Below are 23,542 nucleotides of genomic sequence, written 5' to 3'. Positions count from 1 at the left end.
GAGGTATCCCAGGGCTCCCCCAGTTCCTGACCTCTGATCCAAACTGACTTAACTTGTGTCTCAGCCAGTTCTCAGTTTAAATAGCAATCTTCAATGTTCAAAAACTGCTCTAGAGCTAAAAAAAAAAAAAAATATATATATATATATATATATATATATATATATATATATATATATATATAGAAAACTATTTTATTTTTAAAAAAACAAATAGTAGGTCAAAAAAAGGGAAGAAATTCTGGTTTTTTAAAGGAGGAAACCAATGTTCAATCCCTGGCAGTAACAATTAGCAGATACAATCTAATTTGTCTATGTGGACTTGGAAAATGTCTGTACTGAAATTTAATTTACAAGAATCTATAAAGGTTTCCCTAAGACCAACCAACTTGATTGATGTACATGGGAGATGCTACTATGGCTAATTTTAGTAGTATAGTCCACCCCTGTAACTATCAGTTCTATTCGTCAGCCAAAAGATAAGATGAGAATATATTTTTTAAATATTAAATTTTTAAATCAAAACTACTTAAGAATTTCTCTGCTTCATCCAAACAGAAATAGTCTTACATAGTAAACAATTAGGTTTTTAAAACTTAACAAGAAGTGTACTTGCAAAATGATGACCAACATAATGATAATAAAAGAATTGAGAAATGAATAAACTTGGATGTGAAATCTTAGTTGGGAAAAAAAGATAAATATAAATGTGTTTTCTAGTTTGAAACGATGAGGAAAATTCCTGTGATGATTTGGCAAGGGACAGAGACATAATCAGGGCACCTTCAATGAGTGGCAGGAGCTTCTTGTAGGAAATTTGTGAATAAATGAAACTGAAAAGACATTCAGGGGACAGAGGCAGCTCTAAGAGCTAATTACATTCTCTGCCTCTCACTCACAGGGAACATGGCTTCATTTCCCATGACCTCTGTGTTTCTCTGCATATCTAACCTGCACTGCTCTCATTCCCACTACTTATTTCCTAGCCAAATTCCAGAGAGAGCAATCTGACTGACTTAGATAATAGTCACTGTTCCCATTGGGCAGAGCCCTTCATAGCATCATCAGGGTCACTGGCCAGCTATGGACTAGCCACACTCTCTAGGTCAGGTGCCTGCAGTGTGCATCATCAGCCACCATCCCTGCATGTAGCACAGAGAGAGCAGCCTACAGATGAGGGAGAAGCAGAGAAGAGCTTCACCAGCTAAAAGGAGAAGCTAGACATAGAAAACCTACCCCAGTTTAAATACCTAATAGAAGACCAGATTGACTGATGAAATTACTATTATTACTGTGTTTTTCTTTACATATTTTTAGTTGTAGATGGACACAATACCTTTATTCTATTTATTTTTAGTGTGATGCTGAGGATCAAACCCAGTGTCTCACACATGCTAGGCAAGCACTCTACCACTGAACCACAACCCCAGCCCTCTATTATTACTATTTTATACACTAAAACCTTAGGAGAGTCTAACAAACATGGATGGGCTGTGGTTTTTTCTTAAAAAAAAAAACAAGTGCTATGTTTTGTAGTTTGCAAGATTTAAATATATTTGCATAATTCAATTAAACTGTGCTTTTAGGCTTCTTTCTGATAAGAATAACACTGATTTGTGGGAAATTGCATATGTTTTCCTGATTCCTGGAACTCTCTTAAGAAAATGGAAGCTTTTGCATGCCCCTCATACAATAGTACTTTGCATCCCTGAAAGAGTTAATACATTCTTTAAAAAGAAGAGAGGGAACAATTTACCCAGTCTGCCAGTCTGGCTGGTGGAACACTTTGTGTTTATATTGCATTTTTCTGGAATGGAGTCTTTATCTAATCCTCACAGAAATCCCCATGACAAAAGTGTTTCTCATTTTATGGATGAGGAAACTGCTATAAAAAAGCGACTTGCCCAGAGTCACCCAGAGAATTAGTGATGTAAGGATTAGAGCTCCTTGTTCAGTATCCAGCATTGGTAACTCCCCACATTCCTTAATATCTGTACATAAAATGTGTTTTCTATATGAACTAATCTCAATTTAAAACGTCCCTGAAACCAAGCATGACATTGACAAAGGACAGGATCCCTTGATCCTCCCATGGTACCCGAGCTACCTATTCTTTTTTGTTTATTGATTTGTTCATTTCTTTACTTTGAAATGATGTGTCCTAAAGTCCAAAACCATCCTAAATATCCCTTTGAGACTTTAATAGTACTTTAAGACTGAGTAAAGGCCACCTAAGCTCTGATCCCATCCTGCCTCTCTCAGCACAGGTTCTGGCTTCTTCCTAAATAGCTCCAGTCCACAAAGCAATGTGTTTTGTTGTCAGACAGGTTGTTACAGTGTTTTGAAGGATTATTGTTTGTTTTATAAATTCCACTGATAGGTCTTCCTTCTGCCTACTACAATGTAAGAAATAAATCTATTGTCTTTTCTATGTTACAGCCTTCAAAGAACTTGAAATAACTCTTATGTCATTAGCACATCTTCAGTACCTTAACTAAAGAACTTAAGTTCCTTAAGCCATTCCTCAGATGGGTTGGTTTCCAGAAATCTCATCTACTCTGAGTCCCTCCTCTGGATTTTTAATAGATAACACATTTCTTTATATAAAATACTCCTTTTTCTTGTTCTTGTGAATGACATTTTAGGGCACTCTTTACATTCCATTTCATGTGCGTTGTTGTGTTGTTAACTTCCTCCATGACAGTTGACAATCTACAGATATATAATTTTAAGTGTGATCAAGGTATTAAAAGTAAAATTATTCTAAGGACATTATACATCTAGCAATTCTGAAGTTAACCACAAGCTGAGTAAAAACTACAGTCTTGGTACCTGAAAATAATTACTAGTTATCTAGTTGTTAAAACTGTGTTATTCATTACATTAACTCCCAATATTCATTCATTAAGATACAAATGATATTATCATTTATGTATCTAATAAAAGTGTTGAGACTCAGGCTCTATTAATTCATCCAATATCTAATTACTCAAGCACTGATGGTTCTTAATGAAAGAAGATTTATTTTTTAGATGGGGAACTACAATGTATTTGGTGATTGAGGGATTAGAAATGATACCATCACCCAGAACACACATCCCAACCAATGAAAGTCTTTTGAATTTTCTCCTTTTCACATGCATCCAAAAAAAAAAAGGCCAGTTAAGTACTTTTCTCATTCACAGCCTTATTCCAAATTAGGTTCTTTCCTTGATCAACCCTTTTCCAGCATTTATTTAATGTCCCTGATAAAATGTGGAAGGTCAATGTGTTTCCACATCACTTATTTCCTCTCTTGAAGAGGGAAGCAGATGTTTCACACCTGATGCAGTCGCCATGATGTGTTGCTTCCAGGGGCCAAACAGACTGGAAGTGTATTACACAGGCCCAGTGTGATGTGCTGCCAGATTGGAGACAGACTTGGCCAGGTGTGTGAAGGGCAAACTCAATTGAATTCATTTCTGCACATTCAGTCAAAGCAACCATCTCAGGACCCTTTGATCCCAGTTTTCACTGTCTGCCATGGGCACACGTTCCAGAGCAGAATTGGACCAAGGGTACTGATGAGATCTGGCAATTGCTATACAACATGCAAAGAACACGACTGGCAGAAAGAAACTATTCATTTGGTGGCTACAAAAGAGGGAATCCTGCTGTCCATGTGTGAAGCTAGGAAGTACAATGTGTGGTTGACAAAACTTCACCCAAATGCCAAAGCAAGATTTTGCCTCGTATTTTAGATTTCTCTTTCATGATGATGATGCAAACACTCTGACCATCTGTTCCCTCAAATAACATGCTGTGTGGATAAAAAGACACCCACACTGACCTACAGTTGATGGGGATCCTTTTATTTTAAAGTCCTCTTGGGTTTTTTGAAGTTTTGGTTCTACTGTGTTCCCAAGAATAAGCCATAACTAGTTCCTCATCTAAATCAACGAGGTATTAAGTATTCATTTTGTAGTTAACAGCTTATCTACAAATCAAACTAGACTGTAATTAATTCCTGAATACCCAAGACCTGTCACAATAGAGGCAGTGTCATTTTAGCAGGGCTTAGAATGTCTCTGCAAGACTGAATAAGGGCGTGGGTCTACATAGAGTTAATTCAATCCAAATGATATGATGATAAACTAAAATTTATTATAAAAATGGAAGAAAATAACTTTTGCAGACTAGTCAGTTATTTCACTGGTACTGACAGAAAAGTATATTACAAATGTAATGCACATCCTGTAGTTTGAATGAACAATGAAGGAATAGTATGCAGCTTTTCTCATGTGGTTTTATAAGAAAGTCAATAAAATCTTATAAGAAACATTGTTTTATAGATTCTCCTTATTTTAAACTCAAAATTTTTCTGATTTTTTAACTCATATGTCATGATCTATTTTAATCCCAAATTTCTTTTAGGGCTGGTTGCTTCTACAAAAATAGTCCATCATGAGTTTTTGGTTCAGAACTCTTTGAGGCATCCATGTTAACTCTAGATCTTTATGTTTAAAAAAAATGTGTATGCAATATACAGTCTCCAGGGTTCCAGTCCATAAATGCACTAAACATCTGTATCCAGACATTAAGAATTCTGCTTTGAAATATCTAACGGTAATTGTCTTAGTATTTGTGGATACTGAGAAAGGAGAGGATGCCACTTTCTTCATTAGCAGTATAGCATGGTATCACATCACAGATATGAAAAATGACTTCTTTTTTCCCTGTTGGGAAAAGAAAAACAAAAAAAAATAATATGGCAAAACCCAAACACATAGGGAACATAGACTCTTTCTCATATTTCTGTTAAATACCTCTTTTCTACCAAACAACATAGTGAGGATGTTAGTTTTTTACTCTGAAAGCTACTGCATACTGATAATACTCATTATCACACCACATGTCTATATAAAAAGAACCCTATCCTATGATTTTCATACACATGGCAGCATTTCACCTGAAATGTGGTCCTTACACACAGATTTTAAAGAGGTGATTATGGTGAGGCTCCTTGGTCCCTCAAAAGATTTGGGACTTTGGAGAGTTTTTCTCGAACAATAATGAAACATATTTAGTGATGTTTTCTATCTTCTAGCCCAAAATGCTATAATTTCAAAATAAAAATAGAGTATCCTAAGATATCCAGGGGTTTGTGCTCTCCTATTCATAAGGTGTTTAAAATTATAAGTAGTGACTAAATTTTATGATTCCTTTTATTATTCCTGAAACATATTCCTGGAATAGTACATTGAAATATTTAGATGGATCACTGAAAATTTTATACTAAAGGGCTTTTATGATGAAAACTTGTAAAGTGATCATTTTTTGTAAAGTGATTGAACATTTTTTGCAAATCCAAATTGTCAATATTGCGTTTGCTTAAATTTTAAAACTGTAATATTATAATACAATAAGATTGATGATTCATGCCTTGGTTTCAATTTTCTAAGTACAGTACATCCAATTAAAAATAAATTAGAAACCGGCTAATGAATAATCATTAAATTGTATTCTTTTTTTCCTTTCACCTTCTATATTTTCTTTTAATCTTAAGTAATTTACTTTTATTAAAGACTTCTCTCTAATCCAAATATTTACCAGTGATTTGATTCTTCTCTGGGTAAATTACAATTTAAGCTATATTAATTGAAAATGGTATTTGTAGATTTGATAGGAAAAATTTAATTTCTGAATGAAAATAAAGCTAGTGTGCTAGTCTGTGTCACGTCTTCAGAAAGGCTGTCATAGCTAAAGATAATCAAGTCAAAATCAAAGATTTGATCTCATAAAAATTAGAATGCAAGTTCTAAAATAATGATATCATTTCTGCCCATTTTGCTTTGCAAATTTTATGATGCATCAACTTTAGTAATAAATTATGAATATTTAGCAAAACCAAAAATACCTTCTGGATGATGAATGCTCATGTTCAGCTTTGCTAATATCAAAAAGAAATATATACCATGTAAAATTTTTATTACATGACATACCAATTTTAAGTGTAATTTTTATTGGTCTGAAGGTCTACAGGTTAACTCCTTCTGCACAAGGTCCTGGCTTAGCAGGAATCCTTGGGGAGCCCTTCCTTGAAGACTATTCCAGAAGACAAACAGAATCTCCATAGTTTGTGTTGTCAAATATAACTGTGACAAGAGTGGTGTGTATTCTCCTATCTATATACTACTTCTTTGCCATAGATAAAGACTCCGAGAAAGATTCCTCCAGAGATTTGACCACAAAGCCTGACCCTCAAAGTTCAATGGAACCAACCAGAACAAAGTCAGAGCAGAAGGAAATGGGGACTGAGAATGAAGAAGCAATCAGGTGAGAATTTAATAAAACATATGATGCATGTTGGAGATAGTGCTGGGTCCTGCACACACACAAAAATAATTCTAACACCTAATCCCTCTTTAGTTGAACAAAAGAGCAAGAAAACCACAAGAGTCACATAAGGCAAAGCAATGGGCAAGAACTAAAAGGTAGGTTCAGGTCCAGTTCATTATGCTTTACCAGCCAGGCATGGCCACTAACCAAGAGCTCCACACAGCCACATGGCTGTAGGCCAAATCACACCCACAGAAACATTGCAGTTACACGTGTGAGTCATTGTGTCATCATAGAAACAGCCCACATATTTATTAGGCATAAAATTTAAAAGGAAATAATTAAAGAAAATTTTCCCCAAGTTCACAAAGAAATGGCTATTTCAATTCTGTAAATATTTTATTGTTCCAGAAGATTATGATTTCTTCCCATCAACCAAAGAAAGTGTGGCATAAAAACCAAAGGTTACTACAGAAGTGGGCAATTTTTTATGCCACTGAAAGAACAAAGTTTTATAAATACTTCCCATAAAATTATTGGAAATATCACAAAAGAGGTGCCAATTTAAATGTGAATCCACAATAAAATCCAAGTAGGAGTCCCTTCATCTTCTTGGCATGACGTTATGGGCCTGCTGATCCAATTTGAATTGCTTCATTATATTTGATATAATTACAATGGACTTATGAAATAATAAGGAAATATTCTTCATCTTTAGCAGGCAAGAGGAGTTAGCCTTTCAAAAATAGGTAAAAGTAACTATTTTTCCATTCCACCCCACTCTACCCCTCCTTCTCTCTCGGCAGCTCTTTACTCTTTTAAACCATCTGCTGTCAGTATGAATTAATGTGATTATCCAGGATCCAGGGTATTGCTGATTGAACAATAGGCATCAGTAAGAGAGAGCACATTTTCAATGAACACAAATTTGGCTATATATGAAAATAAACACAAGCTCTCTCTTAACACATACATACACAATGCTATCGTGCTATCTGACAAAAATAAAACCTGATGTATCATTTAGGCAAAGAGAAGATGTTTAAACTCTGAGGTGAGGACTAGAATCTTACAACAGGATAAGTAATTATTTATGTTATTTATATAATTATTGGTGCTTGCAGAATGCTTTGCACTCCTATTAGTAGGTCATCATTATCTTCCCTCCACAGATAAGCAACCAAGGCACAGAGAGGTTAATTAGTTTGCCTATAGTAATAGGGTTAGCTCAGATAAGATTAGACTGCAGAAGACTAGAATTCCTGAGTGGAACTTTTTCCTCTCTCTTGCCAATATACTCCCCTTCAATCAATGGCTTAACCTTCTGAATTAATCTCTCTTTCTAGCATTTATTTTAATACATATAAGTTTTTGCAATAAGTAGTAGTAATAGGTTTTGAAGGAACTGAAGTTGAATCCATAACTAATATTTTGGGAGATATATTTCTCTTAACCCATATTTATTCCTACTAGAGTACTTTCACTTTTCTGAAAATGTAAAAAATATTGAAAGTTTTCAATTGCCCAGAAAGTAGGTCAAACAGTACAGTTCAATACTATGAAACTCCTTAATATGTCCTCTGAGAATCTGCCTGGTCTATCTCCTCCCTGTTTTTCCTTTGCCATCTCCCAACACATCTCCTTACTACCCACTTTCCTTTTGTAGCCACACCTCTCCTGTATATATTTCAGTCTCTTATACTCATCACATTCCCTGCTGACATCAACTCTTCAGATTGCATTCTGACCATTCCCTCCTTTGAAAGGCCTTTCATGCTCTTTGTAACTAGGTCATATGCCCCTGTAATAAGAGCTTTTGCATGGTGTATATTCCTGTTGCAATTCATATGATTTGTCTCACCTCTCAGTTATGTGCTTCTTTATGACAGGGGCCATGGTGTCTGTATTATTGATGACTGGTATCCCCATCACCTAGCTCTGTACCTGGTACATGATAAATTTACAAAAGCTACTGATCAAATGAATTATTGGGTGAATCCCAACCTACTGGATTTATTGCTCTGGAACTTCTAAATTTTCAAAATTGTATAGTGTCTACAAGAGGAGAGAGCAAGACATGAGTGGTACCCAAGCCTTTCCATTCCTGCTTGGAATCCTTGGTAAGAGCAAGGGTGGCAGGTGGCACATTATAAAGAGTATGAGGAAGCAACCTTAGGCTCTAAAGTCTCTGTTTGGGATAGGGATGTAGCTTAGTGGTAGAGCATTTGCCTGGCATGTGTGAGGCCCTTGGTTCCATCCCCAACACCACAAAAGTAAGTAAATAAATAAGTCAAGTCAGTCTTAATTCCTTAGTCCTCTTCTTGGCTTTGCATCACTATCATTATCCTGAGCTGGCAAAATTATTTGCATCCAGATCATTTTTTTTTTTTGATATTTTGCTGACAACACTTTCTGCAACATAGATAGTGGTGCCGCTGGAGAATTATTGATGAGCTGAGTAGGCCCAAGTTAGCTGAAAGCTCTTGCTTTGCTACAGGAAGACTTTCTGCATCTTTTCTGAGGACCAATGAAAACCACAAGCATTGAAAGAACAGCTTAAAACGAGCTAGTTGTAGTGTCACCTTTGACTAAAGTTAATGGAAATCTTAATCTTCGAGGACCACGTAAGACTTATCAAAACTTTCTGTTTTAACCACATGGGCAACAATGCTACCACACCTAGAATCCTAAACAGCATAATTTTATATATGATTACATAAGATCAATGATAAAATAACTGCCTATTGAAAATACCATTTCATAGTGCCCTCAATGAGTAAAGCTCATTTTGGTACATTTAGTTATTAAAAATCAGTGTCTTCAACTTTAAGCAAGGTTAAGTTTTAAAAAGCTTTTTCTCCTAGAAAAAGCATTAAGGATTTGATTGATTGTAGGCACTAAATATAGATAGGTGACTGACTAGTCCTCACCTCAATTATTTTAAATTTGGAAAAAGTTAGGTTATTAATAAACAAAATTTAAAAGTAGGTTCCTTATTCTAAGTGCATTTACCTTATCCTGTGGCCTAAGCCCTGGGCTGAATAGGGATTAATGTGTCTGGGCTGATCAACAAGTAGTGGGGAGAATGCAGATTGGGAATTTTGCTGTCTCTGTGTGAAAACTGCAGTGTGATATTGTTGATTACATCTATAGTTTCTGTTATGCTCAGAAAATGCACAGGGGTAGAGACCATGAGGAATATAAGCATAAAGGTTACCATTTATATCAGTCAAAGTTCTCCTGAGAAGCAGAACTGATAGGATATACACATATACAAATTCTTATCATTAAGAAATGGCTAAGGACATTATGGAGGCTGAAAATTCCTAAAATCTATAATCACCAAGCTGTAGACTCAAGAGAACCAATAGTGTTTTTCCAACTCCAGTCAGAGAACCAAAGGAGCCAAAGGTATAAGTTCCAATCCAGAAGCTGGCAGACCCAAGACTCAAAACGAATCAGTGGTTCAGTTTTCTGTCTGAAGACAAGAAAAAGCCAGTGTCCAAGCTCAAAAAGAGCAGAAGGACTCTCCTCTAACTCTCAGGAGATCAGCCTCCTTGTTCAATACAGGTCTCCAACTGACTAAATGAGATGCACATTAAGAAAGACACCCTGCTTTACTCATGCTACTGATTTTAATGTTCATCCTATCCAAAATGCTTTCACATCTAGTATAATGTTTGCCCAAAGATCAGAGCGCCCTGTGGCCCAATCAAGTTGACACATAAAGTTAATTATCACACCATCTCCATTATGCACATAAAGGAATTAAAACTGTATAGATTCTGTTTTTTCTGTGGCTAAAGTACAGTGTCTTCTTACCATTTCACCCTGTTCTTGCCTTATTGAACTCAGGATTACTCAAAACTTGTTAACTTAGAGCCTCCGTACTCTTGAGCATACAGAGCAAAGATCTTCAGCTTGCCAAAAAACGAAGTCTAATGTTAGAGTTTATAAAATTGAGCATCCAGTTGATAAAATGTTCCTTTTGCCCTTGTCTCAAATATTGTTCTGTAATAATAAAAGAATATTAGTATGTATTATCAATTTGACTTTTTATATGAACAGAAAGAAGTGAGTTTTACATTATTACAAAGAAAGTTTACATTATTATAAAGATGTGATTTTTTTCATAAAACAAAAATCACTCTGATATTTTTTTATCCAACCCTCAACAAGTTTCTAAATACTGCCTAAAACTAATTTCCTCACCACAGTAATACCACTTATCTCAAATATATGTCAGCCAAGGAAGAGATCTTCTTTGAAGATATCCCAGTAATACATGTCCACGTTTCTGACTGGAATCCACTTGAATTAAACTAGATTTCTTTCTTTCCTTCTTTTTTATATCCTTTCACAACATTTTCTAAATTCTCCATCTGAGAAAAAGAAATTCTCTGCTGATCGTCCCCACCAAAAACCAATCAATTTGTTATCTTGTCAGATGAATCATTTGTCTTTTAAAAGACATGAGGTTCACCTCTGGAAAGACCCATTGATATCGTTTGTCCATTACCAAGGAAAACAGCCCGTTTCTGGCATTCTATTCAGCACATCCTTATTTTTTTTAATATAAAAAGATATATTTTTGATGGACACTAGTGAATAGCAAGCGAAAGAAGATGTGTTTTGCCTGGAAACATCAAATAGCTACTTCTGGAAAAAGAGACAGAGTTGAATGGCTGATAGGTTAAGTGGTTAAATGATGAACAAGCAAGGGAGTAAAACATTCAGTGCCTGTGACTGGGGTGTGCTTCCAGACTGACTTATAGTATAGTACGTGACTTTTCATCACCATTGCTACCCATGACGCTGAAAAGGAAGGTTATTTCTATGAATAGTCTTTGTTCATAATAGCAATCAGTCTCTATTTGGGTGGTTTTAAAATAGGCACTCATTTCTCAGCAGGAACAATGAGAGCAGAATAGAATTCAGAATCTTATCAGCCCTCATAAACACTGACATTTATTGTCTTGTAACTAGAAAAAGCAAGAATCACTGCAGGAAAGATGCTTAAAAATCCATATGTGCCTTTGGAGTTGAAATAGAAAAGGAATGTCACCTATCAAGTTTACAAAAATAAAATGCAATTTATACTTCAATAATTTACAAGCTTTTAATAAGAAACAAAAAGGAAATCAGCTATATGTTTACCAAATTTGTGGGGTACTTAGTGAAAATTATGCACTATTACTTTTAGCCCCAAATTGAAAATTTTCCTCTATGATAAGAATACTTGTATAATTAAGCATTATGAATGCTTTGAACAACAGATTGTCTATTTATTTCTAATAATGATTGCTAACTTCTATTTTTAGCATATAGCAGATTTAATGTTTTTAGAAAATTCTTTGGGGATAATATAATATAAAATACTGGATAAAAATATAAAATCATACCTTTTCATGCATGACTGAACTTCTGGAAAGCAAATGCAGAATGTAATTAAAATAAAAAATTAGAAAGTTTAAAAACTGTAATAAGATGAAGAAGAACAAAGTTAAGAAGTGGAGATTGTAACCAGATATGAAGAAATTTAAAAAAGTAGCTACGCCTTAACTCCTAATGACATTATGGAATTTGGATGACAATGATGTGTTAATGTATGTTTAATTGTCAAAAATGTACCACTCTGTTGGAGGATATTGAAAATAGGGGAGGTTATGTATGTGTGGGAGCAGAGGAGTATAGGAAATCTATACCTTTAGTTTAATTTTGCTATGGACCTAAAACTGTTGAAATAGCAAGCAAACTGCTATTTCTTAAATAAGATAAAATTAAAATATTTTCTATAAAGAGGGACAATTGAGAACTAAAAGACATAAGTCTGATTAATTTTAAAATATCTTAATTGAACATGCATATTAAAATATCCTTGAAATGTGATATTAATTAAAACAGAATTTTTAACTTCCATATACTAAATTTATGGTCTTATGACAAGTAAGTGCATGCAATTCTTTCAATTATTAAATGAAACTAGTGAACCAACTCTCCTAGTGTGGGTAACTGTAAAATAATTCTCTGTTTTTGAATAGACAAGTATTTAAAGTTATCAAAGATAATGCACATTGGTACGCCACAATTAGCAAATTGGATCCAAAGAACACTGAAATAACTCATGTCTAGTACCTGTTCAAGCTTAATTAGAACAAATACAAAAATCGACCTTATACTATGCTTTAGACCTTGTAACATCTGCTCAAGAGCTCTTCAAAAACACAAATATTTGCATTTTACCCTCCAGCACTACTGATTTATTTGGTCTGAAGCATGGTATTTCTAAAAATCTTCTTAGAAAATTCTAGTGTATATGTAGGAAGGAGAACCATTTCTCTAGACCATAAAGTAGATCTCAGAAAGTTTTAAAGATTTTATGTCATATAGAATATATTCTCTAATCACTTTGCCATAAAATTTCATGTTAATTTTTAAAGCTAAACTTTTCAGAAATCTCACACAATTAAGAACACACTTTTAAGTAGTCCTGAGGTCAAAAAAAAAAAAATGAATCATAAGGGAAAATACTTAGAAAGAATCACCAGTGAATATGTTGCACTTCAAACTTGGAGAATAATTTTAAAAATCTACAACTTATTTGTTTTTGCTCTTCTCTCTTTATTCTTATTTTTTGTTTGTCTTATATTAACTAGTTGATTTTAAATACAAGTTGAATATAAAATTCATTTGGAAGAACAAAAATAGGAAAAGAATGAGAAATAAGAGTAATGAATATGGTTTTTGTCCTACAAAATGTTAAAACCTACTTAGTCTTCTACAATTAAAAAAGTGTGATATTGGCATATGAATAGAAAAATCAATAATATATATATTTATATTATGTATATATATATAATGCAGAAATAAATCTAACTACATATAGAAATATAGTATATTATAAGGATGGCATCTAAAATCAGTAGGGAAAAGATAGACTTAAATAAGCAGTATTAAAGAAACTAGATAGACATTAATAAAAAAAAAAAAACTAAAATTGAATTTATCCTTCATGGAAAAAACTCAAATTGAATTTATCCTTCATGCTACACACTATAGAATTTCCCAATAGGCCAAAGATTTAAACATAAAAATAGTAAAAACATATAAGTACTAGAGAAAAATAAACAAATTCCTTTATTTGTAGAAACACATACTAAGTCCTAACATTCAAAATTCAAAAGTGATAGAAGAAATGCCAGATAAATTTTACTACAAAAAAGATTTAGTATTACCGAAAAAAAAATATCATAAGCAAAATAAAAAAGAATCAGCAAAAATCTACATATGAAAACTCACATTACTACTTTCTCTGGAGACTCAGCATTTTATTTTTGAGACTGATAATACATTTAAGCTTTGTTTTGCATTAAGATACTTTAAAATTGTTAATGACTTAATCAACCTGATGTCTTTGTGATATGTTGCCACCAACCACTATTTCATTTTTCCTTTTCTTAAGATTAAGTAGCAGAAACTCGGTGTACTTTATTAATTAACTTTGGCTATTAATTAGCCAAAAGTGAACCAATGTATCATGTAATCCCAGGAGTAAAACAGTGATCTAGTATTCAATATAGTATAGTCAGATGATCCACTCTAAGTTCAACAAAGTAATTTTATTAGTAGTACATACCTAAGTGTATATTATGTATAAAATAATATTCATATACTATGTATTTTAGGATATATATGTATGTCTGTGTATATTATGTATTTTAGGATATATATGTATGTGTGTGTGTGTGTATATATATATATATATATATATATATATATATATATATATTTAGCAGTGAATATCCTTCTAGAGTGTCTGTTCGTGCTTTCTGTACTCTTAAAAGTCATTAGTAATGTTGTCAGAAATTGGATACGATGTACCAAGATAAAGCACGCTAGTATTGGAAATAGCAATAGTGCTGTACTGGTAGGTGGTTGACATGAGTCAGCAGAGAAAAGATAAAAATGTTATGAGTATGTGTAGTGGCCCTGAGAGATGACCAGCCTACAGACACAGTTTGTGGTCCTATCTTAAATAGCTTCACTCTTTATCATGGAGAGATGATGGCTCAGTTTCTTGTTGCCATAGAAAACCGGAGCACACAGAAATTCTGTGTCTATTTTCTTCCTCTTGGCATAAAAAAAAAGGAAATTAGACAATTTCTATATTGTTTTATAGTGCTTAAATTATGACTTTCAGAATATGGTCTTCTTGTGTATTATGATTGATTGATGGATATTGACTGGAAATTTTGAAAATTATACAAGAGAATAAATTCAAATTACTATGAGGCAGGCAACTAATACTCCCGAATAAAGCCTCCAGAGGAGATGGAAAACAACAGAGCAATCCTGATGACACAATAGACCGTAGGTAGGAGGGAATGCTGAATGTTTCCTACATTGAGTTCAAGAAAAGGTCTCCTTCCTTTTATGAAGTCAACCCAGCTGAGAGTGATTCACATCACCTAATTTTTTCTAAATTCTTTTTTTTTAAATCTAGAAGTCCATACTTTTGAATTATCTGAAAAGAAAATTGAAGTTCTTTTAAACAATAGGCCAAATACAGCTACAAGTCATCAGTTTACCATCTCTGCCTTGAAAGAAGAGATGAATTCTAAATAAGTTCACTGTCAAAAAAATATAATTCCATTATACACTTAGAGATGTGGTCTATCAGAAAAAAATATTCATGAATGTTGTTCCTCATAAATCATTTCTAGGACACAGAGTCAAAACTATAGGAATTGTTTGTATGTTTTAATTAACATTATTACATTTCCTTCCAATTTAATTTTATTGTTGCTTTTAAGGTTTTAGCTTATATTGTAATTTTTAGAGATATTTGCAGTTTGAGATAAATTTTGTCTGACAGTATTTAATAAGCAGTCTTGTATGATAAATAAGAGATTTTTATAATCGGCTTCTTTAATGGTATTCTTTTGTTTAATATTTTTTAGTTGTCAGCGGACCTTTATTTCACTTATTTATATGCAGTGCTAAGAATCGAACCCAGTGCCTCACACATACTAGACAAGCACTGTACCAATCAGCCACAGCCACAGCCCCTTTAATGGCATTCCTAATAGTCCAAATATATATTAGTAACAAGAGCCTAGAAAACAGGCTTGGTTGATTCTATTTTAAAGTTAATTGATTGATGGAGGCAGGAAGATCTGGTCAAAATAGGTGAAATGGAAACTCTCCATTCTGAAAAAAATAAATGTATGGCTCACTGTGTTTCTTACAGTCCTTGTCCCCTTGGGAGGAGGACTTGATGAGTTTACCAAGGACTGGCTTCAGCAGGAGACGGGAGTAGAGATGTGGAGGGTGAGGGGATACCTCCCTACCTGGAATAGCAGACTGGAGTCAGATAAGAAAGAAAACGGATTTCCACCCAGTGAGAGGTAATTTCTGGCACAAGAAATGGCAAACCTAATACACTGGTTTAGAGCACATAGATTTGAGGAAGCAGCAAACATGCCACACAGGTTATCTAAGAGAATCAACCTAGGAATAAGCTGGCCACGGGATCAGTGCAAAGATGGCAGCCTTTTAAGATACCTCCATCCTCTGTCCTCCCTTCTGAGCTAGGAAGGCACCTGAACACTCCAGCAGGTGAGCAAGCAAAGTCATGGGGAATAACTCAGCTGATAATGTGAGGCAAGTACCAGTAAGAGTGACCCTTCCATCTCAGATGTTTAGCACAGGATCTGCCATTTAGAACATATAGTAGAAGTTCTCCAGTTCATGAATAAAATGTGTGTTTTACTCTGCTAGATTGCTAGAAGGGGAATTACACAGTGAAAGAATATATATATATATATTCTGACATTCATATATTCTGCTATTCCAGGTAGGGAGGTATCCCCTCACCCTCCACATCTCTATATGTATATGTATATATATATTAAGAATATATAATATATGTTTTTAAGTTTCTGATAAGAACTTTTATAAGTATAGTTTTAGATTTAAATATTATTCTCATTTTAAATATAGAAATGTTTTCATATATGGTTGTTTTCACTGCTCATGAAATGTCTTGGCTGCTTTTCCTTATATGGAAGGCAATGTTTTTATTTGTTTTTACATTTTTACATGATTTCAGCATCCCATAATATCTGGACAGTCTTTTGTATAATGTGGTAAAACATAAAACTAAGAGCTCAAATGTCTAATAATTCTATATCAATAGAAATTCACCCTAATTCTGCTGAGACAGTAATATTCCTGCATGTAGTTTATGTCCCAACCATCAGCTAGTTAAACTGCCTGCTAGGTAAACTGGCCTAATGATTCATTTCATTGCAACCATAGCTCATATGCAGACGTTCAACAGTGCCCTGATGTGGGCACCAACTCACAGAACTTGTTATTGTAAGACACTGACAGACAATGGAATAACAGCTATGCTACTCTGTGGTATAAGAAAAAGCAGTAAATGGACAATTGGAGCAATCAGAGGAAAAGTTCTGCATGCTCCCATCGCCAATTTATGTCTGTGCCAGGGCCCATTTCATCAGTTTTTGTTCCTATTACGCAGGAAAACTGCGTCTAAGCTCTCTTCAGTGAACTAATCCCCTCTCTCTGACTCACAGACATCACTCTGGTAATTTTTCCCTTCTCTCCAACAACACCTAATTATTTTTCTCTCTGTTGGATAGTATCTATAAGCATATAGACATGTTATAGCATTTCCCATACTTAAAAAAAAAAGTAACAAAACACCTCTCTTCCTCTCTTAGTTCCAAGTGAGCTACAGTTATTGCCTACTTTTCCTCTCGCCTATCACAGCAAATTGACTCAAACCAGCTACCTATATTCACTTTTACTACTACCTCTCTGCCCATGCTCTCTGGAACCTGTTACAATCAGGATCTTATTCCTTCATTTGACCTTGTATGAAAGCTTTTATTGGATTTTATTCCAATTTTATCAATATCAATAATGCCTCAAACCTGTCAGAGTTGATGGCCAATCCCTGGTTCTGTGGTTTTTGTTTTTGTTTTCACCTATCAGCACCTATTTATAGTTAATCCTTCATGTCCTCCTTAAAGCACCATCTTTATTTGGCTCCCCAGATACCACTGTTTTGGGCTATTGATTTACCTGACTGGCCACTCTTCCTCACTGCTCATGGATGGTTCCTCCTCTTCCCAACCTCTAAACCTTAAGGGCTCAAGCACCATTCTCACTCCTTCTTTATTCTCCCTACATTCTAAAAATAGATGATTTTTCAGCTCCATGGCCTTAAGTGACATTAACACCTGATGACTCCCAAATTTGTATTTTCTTTCTGGATCTGTACCAACCGCCTATGCAGTATCCATCCTTCCAAGTCTGTTAGACATATCAAAATGTGCATATCCAGAACCAATCAGTTTTTCTCACCTCTTCCAAATTTGCCCCTCTCAAGTCTTTCTCTGATGTACAAAGGTACCTTCATTCCTCTCTTTGATCAGGCCCAAAATTCACCCTTCTCTTTCTCTCATACCCTATATTCAAAGCAATAGTGAATTCTTTTAAGTAGCATGTGATAACATGCTACTTAAGTCTTATCCCTACCCATCTTCTCCCATAGGACTATTGCAGTAATCTCCTAAGTGGTCACCTGTCTTTCCCTCTTTGTCCTCTCCTGGTCCTCTCAATGGAGTGGACTGGATGATCCTTTGCAATGCAAATTATCCAGTTATCCTCCAGATTCTCCTCTGGCTTCTCATCTAATGCTGAGAAAACCTGAAGTCTTTATGACAAAGACCCATATTATCTGCCTCCAAGCCCCCAATCCTGCTGCTTTCCTGACCTAAACTCCCACATTTTAACCCTCTAACACTGGAACAATCTTTCCCTCAGATACCTATAAAACTTCCTCATTTGCTTCTTTCAAAATCTTCTCAAATTTCATCCTATTGGAAGGGCATTCACTGACACTCTATAAAAAATAACAGTAAGTTTCAGTCTCCATCTTCTTTACCTTGATTGGCCTTTCGTCTTTGCATTTTATCATTGCCTGACATATTCTGTGTTTTTTAAATGTCTATATTGTCCCTTTCTCCCTACTTCAAAGTAAAGTGTTTGAGGATAGAATTGTGTTTGTTTGCCTCTATATTCTCAACTCCAAAAAGACTCTGGCATATAGTAGGCCCTATGATAAGTAAATGCTGAATGAATGTATGGATGAGGAAATGAGATCCCCAAATTATATGATTTTGAAGGGAAGATAATATTTTCCTCATAAAATTGTGACTATTTTTTATTCCTTAAATTTAAAATATTATCAAGTTAATTTCTCTTAAGTAACTCTGCACATATTTCATGAATATATTTGATCAAGCCCCATGTCTGATTTCATAACATTTTTATCACGAATGCTACCAAGTCTTTTCTAATGGCTCCTAGCAAATTCACATCTTAAATGTACTTTTAAGCTATTTGGGGTCAAGAACAAAATTGAGCCCTCATGCTTTAACTGATTCCACAAGTACAAGAAGTAGAAGTTATGCATTCGATTTCCTCTCTACAATTGTTGGTTTCAACTGTAATTATTCTAATGACTCATGTGATAACCAGGTTTGGAAAAAGCACTGTAATCAGAGGGTGATTGCACTAGGTGTTCACCTCCAGAGTCTAGGACATGATTCAAGACTTAAATGAAAGAAAAGTGATGGTTTAAATCTGGAGTTCGGTAGGCATAAGTCCATGTAACTAAAGCATCCGGCTCTGGGACACAGTAAGCCTTCTATTGAGGGCAGAGCTAATTGAAGAAGGCTTTGCTTCCCCCCAGGATTAAGATACAAGTGGTAGCCACATGAAAGAGTCCTCAAGGCTGCTGCACTTTTACCTACTTGGAACTCAATGAAGTGTTTTTCTCACACTAATGAGCAATGCATTTACTCACATGCATTTAAAATTAGAAGCAGAGGGTATTTTTTAGAGAAATGAATGTTTTGCTTAAACCATACCAACACGTGTTTTGAAAGGAACTGAAAATGTAGCATATGGTTCACATAGACTTAAATAGGCCTTGTTCAGACATTAATCCGAGGGGAAAAGGGGCTATTGGCCTCATCCACCTCCTTAGGCAAAGCAGTCTTTACTGAATCATCAATCCGTTCCTTTTAGGTCAGAGATTTTGTTTTAGCAGGACATAAAAAAGACATTTTTTAAAAATATTCATTGAAGTATAAACCACAATTTTAAAAAAGCAACTGTGTTCTGTTTATCAACAAGTTATTTATTTAAGTAAATACAATTAACTTGTCATACTTAGCTCACTGTCAGTGTGGGGCCTCATGAAGAAAATGATGAAGCTAACAAGTGTACATCATCAATGACTTGGTGAAAATCCAACCAAGTATAACAACAGCAACAAAACCTTTTTCTTTCTGCCAGTCAGTATCTGGTTCCACATCACCAGCCATTCCTGTTCTTTGTCTGACTATGATCCACATCATTTGGATCAACTCTATGTATTTGAGGAAAATACAAATTTAGCAGGCCTATCAACTCACCATCTCACCTCTCACCTAACACTTCTGGTGCCATATATAAACCATTTGCAACTCCACCCCAAAAGGATGTAATAGTAGATGCAACTCCTCTCTGAACCCTCATACTCCTTCCAGCTGTATCCCTAAAATATAACCTGTCATTGGTAGTCAGCTTTGACAGTTTTTCATGCAATATCTCTTCTGCTGGAAGCCAGAGGTTTTCTGCTTTTTAAGGATTTGCATCCTTAGATTGAACCCAGCCAGATCATCCAGGATAATCTATTGATTTTAAACTCTGTAACCCACAGATTCCTTTTGTATGTAAATATTCACAGTTTGCAGAGCTGAGAACATGAACATTTTGAAGGGGACCATTCTGCCAGCATCTTTTATTTTTCTTCACACCTGAGATGTGTCTGCTCTGCAGAATTCAGTTTACTGCCCATAGTATAATTTGGCTGGTAAACATGATGAAAGACTGAACAAAATTTAAACAATGAAAATAAGAACGTTCCAAGATCATAAGTTTAATTGGCCAAAGAAGAAAGCTGTCTCCTTGCTAACATAAATACATATGAGAATTCTACTCAAAGTGAAATATTGGCAAAGGACTTCAGTAGGTAATTAGAAATCCTAGACAATTTGCTTCTTCCAAGATGCTTTTGGGGAGGTGTGGAGAGGAGTTTATTGCTTGTGGACAGCTTTAATACTTGGACATGAGCTAGCTTACACTAATTTCAAATCTTACTTGAAGTGGCTAATACCACATTTCTAGTTTCTGTGTTGTAAGTGACTCCTATGGTGTTTTGAAAGTCACTGGTTCTTTGAAACCTCAGTGCATTTTTTCATTGTAACAATGTTAAAATTGACAGTCAGATGCCAAGGTAGGCCTACAAAATTCAATTTAGATTATGGTTTCCTTAAGACCAGAGAGGCACAGAATGAACTCTAAAACTAATCTATGAATAACTGCATTCTGAGTTCCAGCTCAGAGCACATCACGCTAGAATGCCCCTGACATAGATAACCCTGTCTCACTTAGCTCCTCTCAGTGGAGGGGGTGCCAGCCTGCTAGAGAGAGTCCCTGGTGTGGCTCCTGCAGCCCAGGCCCAGAGTCTTTCAGAGCAATTCCACTGGGGAAGTAGCAAGAGCTACAGAGATTTCAGGGGTGTGGAGCCACAGGAGGCAGAACTTACACCCAGCCAGCCTCAAGGAAGCCTAGTTTCTATGGATTTGTTTTCCTTTTTGACCCAACTGACACTTGCCAGAGACTTCATTTCCATTACAACTAAGTCTTCACAATACCTGGTTAACAGTATAGAAAAATACAACCTAACTGATTCCCCCCCCCCTTCTTTCCCTATCAGAACTACAAATCTTTAATAATTTGCAATTAATAATCTTACTTCTAGACACACTAAGAATTTCAATATAGCATTTATTTTTCTTTCTCATAGTGTAATTTGCATGTGCCCACTGTAGAAAATTTGAAAAATAGCACAAAATAAAAGCAAAAATGGTTTATAATGCCAACGCTCAAATATAGCACCATAGCTACTCATTCTTTGATGAAAAATACAAACGAATGAATGAATATGTTCAGAGTATTAAGACTCAACAAGGCTTTCCTTGGTGGTACAAGCTTTCTGGCAATAGTCAATCGTCTTCTGGGCACTGGCTCCTACTGAGCAGTGGGCTGCTGAACCAAAGCATGGATTAAGTTAAAAGAGGCACAGTAGCAATCAGTCACAACAAAGCTGGAGTTCTGTTCAGAACTGTCTGAACAGCATAGAGTTTTGCACCCATTAACATGCACTTCCACTGCCCTCTAGTGCCCATCCACCTGAGCTCATGCAGCTGCTCACAATCAGAATAATTGGAAAGCTGAGATCAAAGAAAACAGCGACTAAGGGGTAGAAGGAAAAGATTAGAAAAGGAATTAAATTGTGTGCACTCAGAGAATTCCTATTCTGGGAAAAATAATTTATCATAAATCTTCCATTTTCCTTTCTTTCTCTCCATTCCCCCCTCTCCTAATCAGCACAACACCAAAGTCTTTTTTCTTCTTCTTTTTCATTCCAACCATGCCCGTAAGTATAAGGGAAAGGATCCCTATAATAAAGCTGTGAATAAAGGATAATGTGTTATTTATAAACATATGGAAAAGAAGGGTTAATCTTTATAAAACAGGAATCTAAAAGAAAAAATAAACACATTAAAGGAAAATGAAAATCACACCTTAAGTCTGGAGAAAATGAAAGATTATTAAAAATATCTTGTTAGGTGGTAAACCATATGGAAGAGGAGGAATATCTAGCTCCTCACATCATACCAAAGAGCCAAATAGATTTCAGATGGAGGAAGTTAAAAGTGAAATCAATTTTTTTAATTATATGAAAATTAAAGTGAATCTTCATCAAATATATGATGAACTTTCTAAACTGGAATAAAAAATGACAAAAAACAAATGTGGATAATTAGATGACCTCAAAATAAAAACTTCTCAATGTTAAAAAACAGAGCAGGGAAATAATAAACAGATAAAATGTTTAACACCTATGAAATGTGTATCACAAAGAGAAGAGAAAAAGAATATGACTTCAAAACCAGCAATTAACAAGTGAGAAAAGAATGACTTATAAGTAAATGTACAGGCTTTCACCTCTAGAGTAACCAAGAATTGCTCATCAAAATTACAAGCCAGAAAGTCCTTATGAGCCCATCCTCTCACAGTAGTCTGTTGTGGGAGACTACTTGCACAATTCAAGGTTTTCAGGTGTGGAGTTCAGAAAGGGAGGTGCAGCCTTTTACCATCGCAGTTCGTCTAAGTGGATCTTCAAGACTAGAACCCAGCATTTTGCAATGAACCAATAACACCACCTCCCGCTGAGAATATCTGAACAAATACTGACAGGAATGAAGAGTAAACAAAATAGGATCAGGGGAAGTTGGGGTTATGTTAAGTAAGGTGATCTAATGGAGGTTGAAGCACTTCAGGGACATTCAGGGAGCAGTATGAATTGACGAAAGGCAGATAAGTAACAATGGTGTGGACGCTTGGGAACCCACTGGCTCCAACTGTTCAGAAATTCAGCATGTCCAGAAAAAAAGAACAATTCTGGAAGATTCTGGGATGAAGAAACTAGAGAGAGACAGTAGCTTACAGGGCAAGGGGCTCTTGAGAGTGCAGCCAACATCAGTTATAAGAGAAAAAGAGCTGTTGGAACAGATCTTGCATCTTGCAAAGAAAGCTGATATGAAAGAAATAGTTTTAAGGGGGTGTGGATAACTGAATCTCTGACTAGTTGTGGAGAAGACAGATGAATATTATGTGAAGAGCTGAAACTTCAAATCCAGGAAACACCATGACTGTTAAGTAAGTTATCTGCATCTGTAGAGTTGGTGTGATCTTGATGGCCTTGGAGTTTTGTCTTGAGGTTTCATGAAGCAGATAAAGGTCTCTATAAATTGTAGAGTATTATGCAAATGTTACTTTTTATTCTAACAAGGGCTGAATAATGAAAAGACTCCTTCAGGAACTCCTTGGGATGTACCTAGTACAGATATGCAAATGAGATACTGTGGCCAAGGCAGCCAATGAAATGCTGAACATAGTAGGGAAAGAATTTTGTAAACAAAATACATACTCCCAGACTATGAATTATCACCAGAATGCTGCATATGATTCTGGTCTCAAGGAAAAAGCAGAGATAAAGTTTTAAGGAGGGAAATGA

At 35.2% G+C, this 23,542-nt stretch overlaps 1 protein-coding gene across 1 annotated transcript in view; it reads left to right on the top strand.

Annotated features, from left to right (window-relative positions):
* Cngb3 (cyclic nucleotide gated channel subunit beta 3) overlaps nucleotides 1-23,542 on the top strand; it is a 165,518-nt gene that overhangs the window by 7,994 nt on the left and 133,982 nt on the right. Inside the window, exon 3 of the mRNA XM_046458651.2 lies at nucleotides 6,186-6,312. Within this exon, the coding sequence (XP_046314607.1) occupies nucleotides 6,186-6,312 (127 nt within the window). The remainder of the gene's footprint in view (nucleotides 1-6,185; nucleotides 6,313-23,542) is intronic.

The sequence above is a fragment of the Marmota monax genome, unplaced genomic scaffold (genome assembly GCF_021218885.2).
Source record: "Marmota monax isolate L192 unplaced genomic scaffold, Marmota_monax_Labrador192_F-V1.1 WCK01_AAM20220418_F8-fsc00147, whole genome shotgun sequence".
Classification (NCBI taxonomy): Eukaryota; Metazoa; Chordata; class Mammalia; order Rodentia; family Sciuridae; genus Marmota; species Marmota monax.
The sequence above is the reverse complement of the archived record's forward strand: the minus strand, read 5'-3'. Positions and strand labels throughout refer to the sequence as shown.